The 14,082-nt window shown below is 33.7% G+C and overlaps 1 protein-coding gene and 1 pseudogene across 2 annotated transcripts in view; both read right to left on the bottom strand.

Annotated features, from left to right (window-relative positions):
- LOC309632707 (olfactory receptor 2A2-like) overlaps positions 1–639 on the bottom strand; it is a 25,846-nt gene extending 25,207 nt beyond the window's left edge. The window contains 1 exon segment of the mRNA XM_082400494.1: positions 1–639. Within this exon segment, the coding sequence (XP_082256620.1) occupies positions 1–261 (261 nt within the window). The 5' untranslated portion in view covers positions 262–639.
- LOC309632701 (olfactory receptor 2A2-like) overlaps positions 1–14,082 on the bottom strand; it is a 55,406-nt pseudogene extending 41,324 nt beyond the window's left edge. Inside the window, exon 1 of the transcript XR_014249547.1 lies at positions 630–14,082. The product of XR_014249547.1 is annotated as an olfactory receptor 2A2-like (transcript). The remainder of the gene's footprint in view (positions 1–629) is intronic.

Raw genomic sequence — 14,082 nt, 5'->3', positions numbered from 1 at the left:
ATGTTTCACTAGGTTTTCCAGCAAATTGGGTAAATTGCTGGAAGGAAAGGATATGTCAATAATGGCCAGATGAGAAAGGAAGTAGTACATGGGGGAGTGCAGTCTGGGGTCTAGGCAAATGAGTCCCAAGATCATGCCATTTGCCAGCAGGTTGATGGTATATAACAGGGAGAAGATACCAAAGAGGAGAAATTCCATCTCTTCACTGAGGGGGAATCCCACCAGGATGAATTCTGTAACCCATGATTGGTTGCCTTCCATTCCTAATGACAGTCTGTAAATGACTGAAGTGTGATGGAAAGGTCAGATCTGGATAGCAATGAAAACCAGAGTTACTTATCTGAAGTGAATTCAGAGGAAGCTTGTGTGCTTGTCCCTACTTCACTTAGTTTTTTTTCTCCAAAGTTTCTTTACCTTTTGTTTTCTTACTTTTTATTGTGAAGTAATTCAAATTTTAGATAACTATCAGGAATTATAAACAATACTAGTACATAGATTTTACCATACTGTTTTTGTTTCATGTTTTCCTTATCATTTATTTTCTCTGTATGCATGTAGTATCAATTTTCTATAGACCACATAATACTAAAGTGAAACCTTATGCACATACTGATACTTTATTCCTAAACTCTTGATTTTTTTCAACAACATGAATATTTACTAATCTATTCTCAGTATAATTACCAAAATCAGCAGATGTAACATTAACATGATTCACTAAATACAGCATATTCTGCTCATGTAGTCTAAGATTCAAATCCAGTATCACATATACTACTCACCTCCTCTAATCTTAAATAGTTAGCCTTTATTTCCTTGACACTGATATTTTTAAAGAGTATGAGCTCTTGTTTTGTATAATGTCTCTTAACTGATATTTGCCATTGATCATCCATGTTTTAGTTCAGATTAAAATTTTTGTCAGGAAAAAATAAATGTGTCCTTCTTAATGTCTTCCATTAATACATAGATAATGTTAATTCGCCCCAGTATTGGTGATGTTCATGTGGATCATTGGTTAAGGTGGTGTTTCCAAGTTATTTTCCTTATAAAGTTATTAATCCATAATTTTTAAGTGTATACTTTCTTCCTTCTGGCTTAACAAATTATCTTATACTCATCTTGCAGATTTCTCACTTCGGCTTGGAATCAGTTATTTCACTAAAAATGTCTCCTTTTATTGAAGATACAAATTTTCAAAGCACTATTTGTTATTATTGGGTGTTAAATAATTTTTTATCATGATTGTTGGCAAATTTCTGATACCCACGTTTACTAGGGAAACATATAATTTGGGACAGTTTATAAATTGTTAAGGGATAATGGATTCTTACCTTTACTTATTTAATCCTAATACATCTTTACTGAATTCTTTTGGAGAACTAAATCAATTTTACTAAATTAACATTACTATTAAAGAAAATGATTTCTGTATCACACAGTACTTTTTTGGCAAAAGTAGACTTAGAATCCCAAAATCTTATTATCTTGTTTACATTTTTTTGTTTTTCTTTGTATTTAGAAAATTATAGGCTCTCAGAAATTGTAGGCTTACAGATTAAAGTTTCAATAGTCTGGTTCAGTGTATGAATAAAGTGGCATCTACCTCATGAGATTCTGACATCAAGTTTTCTTAAGTATCTTAGAAAAACATGAAATTTGATAAAATGGTAAGAGATAATACTCATGTGAAACATACAGCAAAGGTGATCATTGTTAATAATTTGTATATATATTTTTCTATTATTCACTGTACATATATTTTAATATATAATTAAAATTATATGAACTGTATTGTTTATCTTTTTCTTTCATTTAGCATAATAGCATGTACCTCTTCCATGTCAAATTTCTTTTCAACATTCTTTAAACATATACACACTATTTTGTTGCATATGAATATTTTATGTAACATATTGCCTTCTAACTAGGTTGTGTGCAATATAATGCCACAGTGATTATATTTTATACATATATTTTTGTGTATATTTTATTATTTTCTTATACTAAATTTCAGGACATGGAAGCTCTCAGTCAAATCTATCTACCTATCTATTTTTATCTACCTACCTGCCTACCTACCTACCTTCTGTCTACCTATCTATTGTAAGATAGCCTTAATAAAATTTCTCCTTCCAATAATGTCAATAAAATAATAGCAGCTCAGGAAACAGAGGTCTGAGTGACCAATATATGCGATTCTCTACCCAGGCAGTCCCATAACTGAGCTAGGGAGCTTTAAGTTATTTCTTCAACTCTAGTCAGTGGAATTGGCACTCATTCTACCCTCTTTTGTGGTAGGACAAATATTTCTATCAACACAGTAATCCCGAGTCTAATAATTTCCATATTAGATGACATCCTGGGAAAGTTTCAGTAAGAAATAACTATATTGTAAAACTTACCTCTTCAGCAAGGGAAGGAGTTTACTATAACTTACTAGAATTCCATTATCCAGTATCAGAGGTTACCCTATCAATATCGTTATCTGTTAGGTAACGTAAGGTCCTTTTGTTCTTTTGACCATATCAGAGCCATCTCCAGAGGAAATGCCTGCATATGATGTCTCTCACACCTATGGATTCCTCTCAAACAATAGAGTTGGGCAAATGTGAAGAACCACCACTTAACCACATTGGGAAATGATGATGAGAAAACTGCTGAGAGAGAGAGAACCCCTGCCGCAGCTCAGCAGGCAGAAGCTCCAGAAGCTGGGGTGGGGTAGTCATTACTATAATGCCTTTAGTAATTATAGTAATATTTATATATATTATATATAAATAGTAATATATACAATGACTATATATTATCACAGTAATATAGTCATTATATATATTTATATCCATATACACACACACATAAATATATATGTAATTCTGATGCATGCAAGAACTCATAAAATATACCCTTAAGAGATATTCTGAAAAAAATTCTTTTTCAGTCAATTGTATATTACAGATATATGTATGAATTGTGATAACAGGACTATCATGCAGCATTAAACTCATTTTATTGAGGAAGAACAGTCAAAATTGTGGGAATGATGATGGCTAAACAGAATGTAAATAGCACAAATCTTGATAATGTTAAAAGAGTATTACCAAAACCAACAAAAATCAGATGTTTTAGGAGGAGGATTGTGGGAAATCATAAGAAGACAATTTTCCCCAATTGTGAAATGGGGAGTTAAAAATCAATTGTCCAAATTTGAAGGAGGTAGCTTACAAACATTAAGATTTAGATTTCAGTTTCTGGCAGGACTACATACCCTACACTGTACTCTTCTGTGAAAAATAACTAAACCTATTCTTGAGCTGAGACAGTCTGGATTCAACTATCCTTCCTGAAGAAAATTCTAAGATTTCATTTTACACAGGAAAGAAGTGATCCCAGAAAGAAAGTTCACATTGTAAAAAGAAAGATCAAAGAAAGCAGCACATACATTTGTAAAACTAAGTAGATATTGACTGTACAAAGACTACTGGGCAATGTCCTCTGGTGCCTAGAACAAGCTGAACTAAGTACATAACAATAGCATATACGTTGGGAAGAGGCTGATGGGAGTTAAAAGGTTCTAATTTCCATGCATTTTGACAGGAAAGTGTAACTACTGACTTTCGTTAGCCTTTTTCCCACACAGTGTTAATTACTCAAATGTACTGATAAATTTGGCCCATGAGCAGTGCATATTCCCATACATAAATGGAAAGATTCTGCTTAAAAATAAAAAAGTATGGGATTGAAACCTGTCATTAACTGAGAAATTAAGTGTCTTTTCAGACCACATGTTAAACTACACCTGAGTAAGAAGATCAGTAAAATATTAACTCTGTGGAGAGACATGGGTTAAAAAATGGAATAGAAAAATCAAAAGTATTTCTCTCTCAATAAAAGCAACATATAAAATGGAGAAAACCTGTCAAAATAAAACTCTTTGGAATTCTGGAATCTAATCAAAAGCTATAGCTGCCAGAGGCATGCTTATTACAGAAAACAAACAACAAACCAACCTGAAAATCAGTGGGAGAGATTTGTAGCATTTCAACTTACCCTGATACCATCCCCCACTCCCTAGCTCAGGAGCAGCCCTGAAGAAGATAGTCTGCACTTCTGCTCAGTACCAGAGGAGCAGAATACGGTTTATACTCACAGAATTATGGATGTTTGATTTGACCTGTCTGGTGACTCCTTGAAGGATCCACTCAAAAGGACTTGCCTTTATTTTGACTAACTCAAAACTCTCCCAGGGCTGAGGCAGCTCCCAGAAGGGAATTGCTGAAAGCATTCAAAGGTAAAAGTATTAGCTGCTGCCACATGAGACAAGGAGTAAAAGTTGGGGTAAACTATAGGCTAACTTGAAAGCCTGAGTGGAAAGATTGAAAATAAGATGATTTGGCAAATAAGTGATTTGAATAGTTCCAAGATATTGCTGGGAAACTAGAAGGCCGCAAACATGACCAGGGCTAGGAAAATGCTCAGAAGGGATCTGAAAAGGTCCTCATCTCTCACCTCTATCTAAACTTCAGACTCTGTACAGGAAGGAAGTTGTCTGAGTTGTAAATGACCTGAATGAGGGATGAAGGCATGTCCTGACACATAAAAAGAGCTTTTTGCAAAAATATGAAAGGAGGTTGAAAACACCTATAGTGCTGCTGGATAGTGTGCATATAAAACAGTCAGTATGCTTGCTGGCTCATTGGGTTACCAGAGCCTGAAACACCCTTATAAGATCTGGTTCTCTATCAAGGGATCATGGAGTAGGGTGAAGAAAAATAAAAATTCAAAACCACAAAACAGAGAGAAGGATGGAAACTTCAAATCAATTTCAAATAATGTTAATAAAACTCTTTTATCAAAATGTGCTTAAAAACCCAATTTCCAAACACATACCAGATAAGCGGTAAAGGTGTACAAGTTAAATAATGAATCCTTATATTCGCTCAAGATGAAATTCAATGTCTAGAACAATCTTACAAAGAATCTAATATAAGCATGATTAAATGTTCCAATACATCAATAAAAATATTGTACTTATTAAGATTTCCAATAAATAATAAGCAATAAAAAATGGGAATGGAAAAACAGTCACTGCATGAAAAAAGAATCTATGAAACATCCTGGAAATAAGTAGAGTCATTCACTTTTCCAACTCAATAACGTGGATAAAGTATTGATTGGAAATTAAGAGAGGGAAATAATTCATTGCAACATTGTATTTAAGAATGTATGTAGAGCTCAACATATACAGACAAGGGATAAATTCATTTTTGGGTATTTTATTTTATTTTACACATTATTTTTCTTCTAGTTGTATTGAGTTATAACTGACATACACTTTATAAATTTATGGTGTACAGAATAATGATTTGACTTATATACACTGTGAAATGATGAGCACAAAAATGATGAGCACAATAAGTATAATAAACATCCATCATTTCATATAGATACCAAATAAAAGAAAAAAAAATTTTTCCTTGTGAGAACTTTAGGATTTACTCTCTTAACAACTTTCACATATATCGTACAGGAGTGTTAATTATACTTCATCATGTTGTACATCATATCGCTAGTACTTCTTTCTTATAAATGAAAGTTTGTGCCGTTGGACCACCTTCTTCCAAGTCCTCCTGGACCACTAGGACCTCTGGTCCTACAAATCTGATCTCCTTTTCTAAGAGTTTGGTTTTTTGTTTGTTTATTTGTTTGTTATTTGAAGTAAAATTTATCTGTAACCACTATGTTAGTGTCAGGTGTACAACGGAGGGATAAACTCTTGAAAATTCAGTTTATGGGCATGAATGATAGATTGAGAGGCTAAATATAAACATGATAGTATTTCCACAGAAAGATAATTAAGGGTATTGTTAAGAAGCAGTATTAGAAGAGGTTTCACCAGAAATGTCCCAGATTGAAGAAAGACTAAACTTAGTCCCCAAACTGATAAAAATGCATTCTGAAAGAGTACAGTAAAGGTAAATGCACCCATAAGGACATAGAAGAACTTCTGATAATTGAAGATAAAATGAATCTTTAGATCACAAATTTGAGATTTAGATAGATTAAAAAATAAATTCTCAATAAATATAAATAACAATTAAATATTTGACTGTTGTTTTCCTCTTTATAAAAAATAGTTTCCTAGGGTTGCTGTAACAAATTACAGTCTAGTTTTTGCTTCATATGTTTTGTAATATTTATTTCATTTGCCTCTTTAAAAGTTTTGTTGCGTTATTTTAGTATTTAATTTTTCCAAGATCAAAAGTATATATTAAAAATCACCAAAGGTAAAAGAAAAGTATCGACATAGGAACAACGATTTCACTGACAGCAGATTTCTTATCAGCAGCACAAAATCTGAAGACAATAAGGTACTATCTTTAATGTAACAAGAGGCAGAGAAGCTCTCAATCAAGAATTTTATAACTGCAAGAACTCTCTTGAAAGTATGAGAACAAAATAAGAGATTTTTCATATGTAAATTATAAAAGTTTAGGGCATATATCACTTTAGTATACTAATAATGATTATTCCTTAATAAGGGCAGAAGTGAATTCAGAATCAATCAAATACATACAAACAATATTGAATGATGTGATAAAATATATATTTAATAACATGTTCTATAAAATAATTATTTTGATGTTTAAAAAGGATAAAAGTAAAATTTTAAAAAATAAATAAAAAGATATATTTGAAAGTAAAGACTGCTAAATTCTTGAAGAGGCTCAAAATACTGAATGATTTCAAATTTATTACAATAAATTATTCATTTTGACGTTAGAACTTGTAGAATAGCATCAATCAAAAAATGACAAGAGGGGCTTCCCTGGTGGCGCAGTGGTTGAGAATCTGCCTGCCAATGCAGGGGATATGGGTTCGAGCCCTGGTCTGGGAAGATCCCACATGCCGCGGAGCAGCTAAGCCCGTGCGCCACAACTACTGAGCCTGCGCGTCTGGAGCCTGTGCTCCGCAACAAGAGAGGCCGCGATAATGAGAGGCCTGCGCACCGCGATGAAGAGTGGCCCCCACTTGCCGCAACTAGAGAAAGCCCTAGCACAGAAACGAAGACCCAACCCAGCCAAAAAAATAAAATTAATTAATTAATTAAAAAAAAAAAAGAGAATCTATGGTTTCCAAAATAACAGTGCAAATAAATGAAAGGTTAAAGCATTATCAATCATAAAAGAAGGTAGAAGTCAAGAAAACAGAAAAAGAGAAGCAAAAAATCGTTGATATCCAGAAACCACAAAATATGTTGATATAAATAAGTCTACATATATCCTTTACTGTATTAAATGTAAATAAATTATATTTATCTCTCAGAAGATAGAGATGATCATATTGGATTAAAAACAGAAAATCCACTTATGAACTCCTTACAACAGTCACACCTAAACATAAATGCACACAGACATACACGAACCCCCAAACCAAAAAAGATTGATAATGAAATAATGAAAAAACATGTTTTACACCAACAGTGACTGGTAGTGGCAATACTGATATCAGACCCAAGCATAGGTGGGCATATAAAAGATACTATAAAGTCATAATAAAATGAACAATCTGCCAAAAGAGGAAAAATTCACTGTCTGCCTATTCCTTGTAAAACAATTAAGCAAATTTTATGTAGAAGGCAACTTGCTTATTCTAAAAAAAAACATACAAAAATATTATTATTGATAGTAAAACTTTAAAAGCTTTCCCTTTGAGTTAGGAAATGATTTTAACATGCTCCACTAAAACCACTTCTTTTTAAAGTTGACTCAAGAACCAGCTGGACATAAGACAAAAAGAAGAAACAGAAGGGCTAGGATTTAAAATGGAAAATAAAATAGAATTGTTGACAACACACTTGTGTATGTTGAAAATAAAATCTTTATAGATGACCTATTATTACAAATAAGCAAACGTCCAAAAATATGTGTGCAAGGATGATGTACAAAATGGGGCAACATATATATAATACCTTGTTTTGGGAATGAGCATTTTGTAAAGACTGCAAATCTCTCCAAATTGTTCTATTGGTTCTATAAGATGAAAATCAGAATCCAAGGTTTGTTCATGTGTAGAAATTAAGAACCTTATTATAAATTTCATATGAAATTATAAAAGATCAAGAAGAGTCAAGGCAATTTTGAAGAAGAAGGAAGTAAAAGGACTTACTCTATGGAATATTGAGACCTATAAGGTTACAGTGCCTTTATACAGTCAATGTTGTATTGGGACAAGGATAAATAAACAGAACCATGAAATAGCACAGTTTACTCAGAAATTCAGAAACGTGTACACACAAACATGCACACACACATGCTTACTTGAACCAAGACAAAGGCACTGGTGTTTTTAATAAATAATGCTGGACCAATTGCTATCTATGTCGGTAAAAACTAAACATGACTTGTACCAATATACTACAGAAAAATCAGGTATATTTTAGACCTAATTATAAAAGATAAAAACAAGTTTCGTAGAATACTAATTAGTGACTTATAATGAAAATCTCAGAGGGAACAAAAATTTCTGAAACAGAATTAAAACAGTGTTAAAGAAAAGATTCATAAAATTAAGAACCGAACTCCTGTTTATATAGAGACATTATTAAGAGAGTAAAAATGAAATCCACAGAATGGAAGAAAATATTTATAACACATATAACCAACAGAGGGCTCGTATTCAGAATATTTAAAGAATTTCTGCACATTGTTCATGAAAAGATGGATAATCCAATTTAAATTCGGCAAAATACTTGAACAAACATTTCAAGTGAAAGATCGTCCAAATGACCCATGGGCACATTAAAAAATTAAGAGGTACTAAAGTTCCTAGGTCACCAAAGAGATGGAAATTAAAATGCAAAACACAATGTTGGTCAAAATTAAAAAGTCTGAAACTACAAGGACTTGGCAAGGTTACAAAGCAGGGATACATTGTTATTGAGAATGTAATTTAGTACACCCATTTTGGAAAATTCTGGAAGAATTGACTGTTTTTGAACATATGCATGACAATGACTCATGGATTCTAGTTTCAGATATGTCCCAAATAAGTGCCTATATATATATATATATATATATATATATATATACATGTTATGCACATATATAAATTTATATAAAGATTGTATATATAAGGTTTATATATGAATATTCATAAGATAATTATAATAACTTTTTTCCTAACTTCCAGGGAAAAACCTATCATAGCTCATTAAAGAAGACTGAAACAAGGACTTATCTCTCTGTTTGACCTTACAGTCCATGTGACCACACAAATATTTATTGCAGGGACTCCTATAATTACTTTTAGAAATGTGTAATTTAGTTTACTTATTGCTAGAAAAAATTAATGGTTTTGGGAAACTACTTGACAAAAATAATTGGGTCTATTTCTCTAAACAAAATTTTTCTCTAGAAATAAATAAGTGAGAGTTATAGAAACATTCCCCAAATTATGTAATCAATAATGAATTGCACGAAAGGTGCTCCGATTACAAAATCTATGAACATCGATTAACATTGTTTAGTTTGTCTTTGTAATATGAATAGAATGATATAAAAGAATTTTTAAAATTGTAGTGCAATATATTCTGACAACCAAGTATTTTGGTGCTAGAATAAGCAGCCTTCTACAAATATTTTTAATATTTCTAAACATAAAAATCACCATATCACTTTTCTATCCATGTTCAATATTGCTTGTATTTGTGAATATCTCTTCCATTAACAATTAAATAAACCTAAATATTGGTTCCAGTTAAGAGATGCATCTTGGTTTGGATTCCTTCAGAACCCAACCCTGGGACAATTATTCAACTACAAGTAATTTTTAGAAAGTAATCCTGGGAAATGTAAGTAGAGGAACAGAAAAGGGAGACAACCAAGAAAAGACATCCACTGAAGGTTGAATGATTAAATACCATAGTATTGTAGTAATTGAAGTTACATCCTAATGGGAAAATCTTGAAGCCAGTAGAGAATGTGTATCTCAGTGTTAATCCACCTGAATGGAAGGGAGTTGGAGTGTTTACACACTAGTATCCATTACTAGATGAGTGCCTTGAGGTGGGTGGACCATGTATCAGGGCTCATTTTCCCTGTGTGATGGGCATGTAAAGAGGCTCTGGTTTCCAGGTAACCTGCCCAGGCAAAGAAATGCATGTGGTGGCATTGAGAAGTCAGGCCAGTGTGCACTGAAGTGGGAAGGCAAGGTGTTATAGATGGGGTACCCACAGCATCAGCTACAGAATCCCTGTCTGCATATCACCTCTGAAATCCAAAATTAGGCACAGGAATAGGTGTGGTTTTCTGGTTCTAAATTGAAGAGAATTATTGCCAAAAATTTTAATAAATATTTTCTAATGGTTTTTTGAAATTACAGTAGGATAGGTATTTATCCATAGTTAAGTAAAAAGAAAGTTTAATTTTTTAATTTCAAAAATTGGCCTTATTTACGCTCAAACTACTGGCCTCCTTTATATTATGTATCTTGCACCTTTATAAAGGAATTTTATAAAACTCCTCTATTTGGATAAAATATAATCTAAGGAATACTATCTAATATTTGTTCTGTTACTTACCATAAATAACATGAGAAAAATAAGTGCATCTTTATGTGTTGAGAATGATGTAACAAATCTCTGTAAATGAACTAAAATTTTTGGCGTGTTTACCACATGAAAAGCGTTCAGCAGATTTTCACAACAGAAGGCACATTGAGGATGGGATACAGCCTATATAATGTGTACAAAGTCCACCTTCAGAGGCACTCATGAAGGAAGACATCCTTCAAAGCCTGAAATTACAGAAAAGTCTAATTTTTAATCATTGCCATTGGGGTAAAACAAACAGATAATCAGACAGTGATTTCAAATATGAGCCCTAAATTAAAAATTAAATACAGCAAATACAGCATATTGTAGCCATTGATTTATTATCTTCTTAGAGTAACAATACTCTGTATTGTGTACCAGGGAGAACATACCAGAGATTTTTCTGTTGAATAATAGTTTATGAGTCTCTCAAGCAGCTTGGGTCAGCCAGATAATAAAAATGACTCCAAGGCCTTCATCCAATTTTAGTGCATGTCTCTGACATTAAAGTTTTAGGTACTAATGTTACAATGAACGTAGCATAAACATCAAATGTTATTAATGTCAGCGCAAGTGTGAAAAACCTCCATGGTGCCTGCTGATTTAATTGCTAGTTCTGGTCTGTCCTCCTGTCCTGAGTTGTTTGCTTAGGAACTTAGTTTAATGTAGAATCTGCCTTCTACACATTCACATATTTACAGATAAACCTCCAGTAGCTTTTGTTGTCTTACAAGTAGTAGTACCCTGACAACACTGCCTGATTCTTTGGCTCCCAGACTTGTGCTCTCATATGCCTGTCTTTCTTAATCATCTCTCCTGGGAGCTCCCAATTATCTGATATTAGCTTCGAAGTCCAGCTCCCAATAGATTCAATGTCTCTAAAATTCCTTGTATATTTTAGGCATGTTGTTCTTATATGACAAAAGAATACATTTGGCACATTGTATATTATGTAAGAATATACCTTAGAGGAGATTCAGTTAATATATTTAAATTGCTACATAATTTTATATATACCTAAAAAGGTTTAATTAGTAAGAAAATAATAAACAGTATTAATAAACATTATATTACAAGTTGATCATCAGAGGGCTTTATCTTTATATTTATGAGTCCTAGAACATCTCCCATCCTACCTCATGTCTACAGGAAATAATCGCTGCTTTCCCTGACTTGCTGCAAAAGTGAAACCCTTTGGTCTAAAACCTCGAACTAGCTCAGTGGACCCTGATGGCTAACAAACTCAGGTCAGGGTGACCTAGAATTCCTTTCCAGTAATTTCCTGTTAACAGACCATCAACTCTCATCTTTTATACTGTAGAAGTCAGATTATATGAATATGAAAACCCTGTTAGCCTCATAAATAGTAACTTGAATCCTAGTATTAGAATGCTGAAATATGGATGAAAATAACCAAATTACAGCAGTGTAGAGGAAGGTATTAGAAATTCTATGTCTCATTGGAACATTACAAACAATGACAGGATTATCCTGATTTTCTTTTTGCATTTGGTAAAATTTAAGAATGATTTATTTTCATTTACTCCATTACCTTAAAAAAATTGACAAATAAATGTAAAGAGAATAAAAGCAAAATTATTGACTGTAAATTTGCCAGGTACAAACACACGTGAAATAGAGAAATTGCTTTTGTAGTAGGGACATTTCACCATATTTTTACCAGTTAGAACTTCTCCCCAAAATTTGATAAGTGACAATGGTAGTCATGTTTATCAAGGAGATGATAAAAGGTTTTCCTCAGATGAGGAAACCATCCCTGCATAGTAACCCTGGACAGCAAATCAGGATAAGCTAAACTGGCATCTGTATCAGCTTCCCTGATACAGGAAGAAGTAATAATGGAATCTTTATCAAATAGCTATAGGATTTCGCACTGCCACTTATTAACACCTCCCTACTGGGCAGCAAAGAAAGGAGCTGCAGTGTTCTCACTTCCCTGTCAGGAGGACATTTCCAGGATGTAGTAGGAGCACATGGTCCTCAGCAGAGGAAGAAATGAAAGATAGTGAAGGACAAATCACAGAACACCCCCACCTTCATCATTTGTAAGGAGGGGCAACAGGTCAGATGGCTCTTATGCCCCTTTCAGTTTGATACCATGTCTCAGGGTCATTGAGTTTCACCAGCCCCTTCCCGTAAGTGTGACTGGGGAGGGGCTCTGACTAAGAAGAATAAGAAACCTGTTTAGACAGCATGGGTATTAGATGTTACTCTGAGACCCCAGGCACAGTGCAAGAAAGGGGTCTCACAAAGGTGCCTTTTCCTTCTTCCTAAACCTGATGATTTCTGCCAGCCTTCTGTCCTGTTCTTCTGTAAACCATTAACCGGTATAAAAATAATGATTTATTCAAAGAGGGGGCCATTAACCAGCATAAAAATAATGATTTATTCAAAGAGGGGGTGTGGTACTACTTCTGGTATTTTTCTCAAAATGGGCTTGAATGTACAGGAAAACTCACAGAGATGGGGAATGGCTGGAGCTGAGTCGCCTGCTTCCTGAAGCAAGTACAGTGGATGTTGAGTCCCAGATACCTTTTCTGCCCTCGTCAAGAGCACAGGATGCAAGAATGCTCAGGAGCTTTTATATATATATATATATATATATATACACACACACATGGGCTTTATAGTCTTATCACCTAAAACCAACCCATTCACCAGAGACATACCTGTGGAGTCCAGGGAACGAATTACTGAGGATCTCCTCTCCATTCTATGTCTTCCCTGCAGAGTAGTGCAAAACCTGCCCCTCTCCCCTTGGCTCTTCAGCTTTGCTATCTGTGAGTGTGCGTGTGTGTATGCGTACCTGCTATTGCAGAGAAATAAGAACTCTGGAAGAACGGCAGGGGTGTTCATCCTCCAGAGGATGTTGCCATAAAAATTTAACAGATCTAAGTCTTGCATTATGAATTATGTCCCATAGTACAATCCCCAAGGATATGAATGTATTATGTACTTTATCTTGAAATTTTCTTGTCTCCATATCCTACTTTTGGAAACTTTCATGATGTTATAAATATGACCCCCATGGAACTTGTTAAGGTAGCCCCTCAAAGGACTGTATTTTCTTTAGGGAGTAAATCTTTGTCTGCTGAAAAGTGTTAATGTGCAATAATTTCTATAAATTCCCATTGCAAATATTATTTTTTATTTGGAAACTCATAGAGATTGAATCCACTCCCTCAGTGCTTTCCTGCCTTCTTTTGGTTTCAAGCTACTCCCCAAGTATTTGTCCATTTTCTAAAATATTTCTCCCCTAAATATATATCCTACATTTAAAGAACCCATTGTAATCTCTCCACTTAAAGCATTTAGATTATAGATTAAATTTAGATGATGGATGGCTTTGCCTGCATCCCCAGGTCTAGAGAAAACATGCAAACATAATGGCTGAGATCCCTTTAAATTCATAAATATTCACATTAATTTGGCTCTTGATGTTATCCCAAATGATATTAAATTTCCCT

The sequence above is a fragment of the Balaenoptera borealis genome (genome assembly GCF_965194805.1).
Source record: "Balaenoptera borealis genome assembly, chromosome: 7".
NCBI lineage: Eukaryota > Metazoa > Chordata > Mammalia > Artiodactyla > Balaenopteridae > Balaenoptera > Balaenoptera borealis.
The sequence above is the reverse complement of the archived record's forward strand: the minus strand, read 5'-3'. Positions and strand labels throughout refer to the sequence as shown.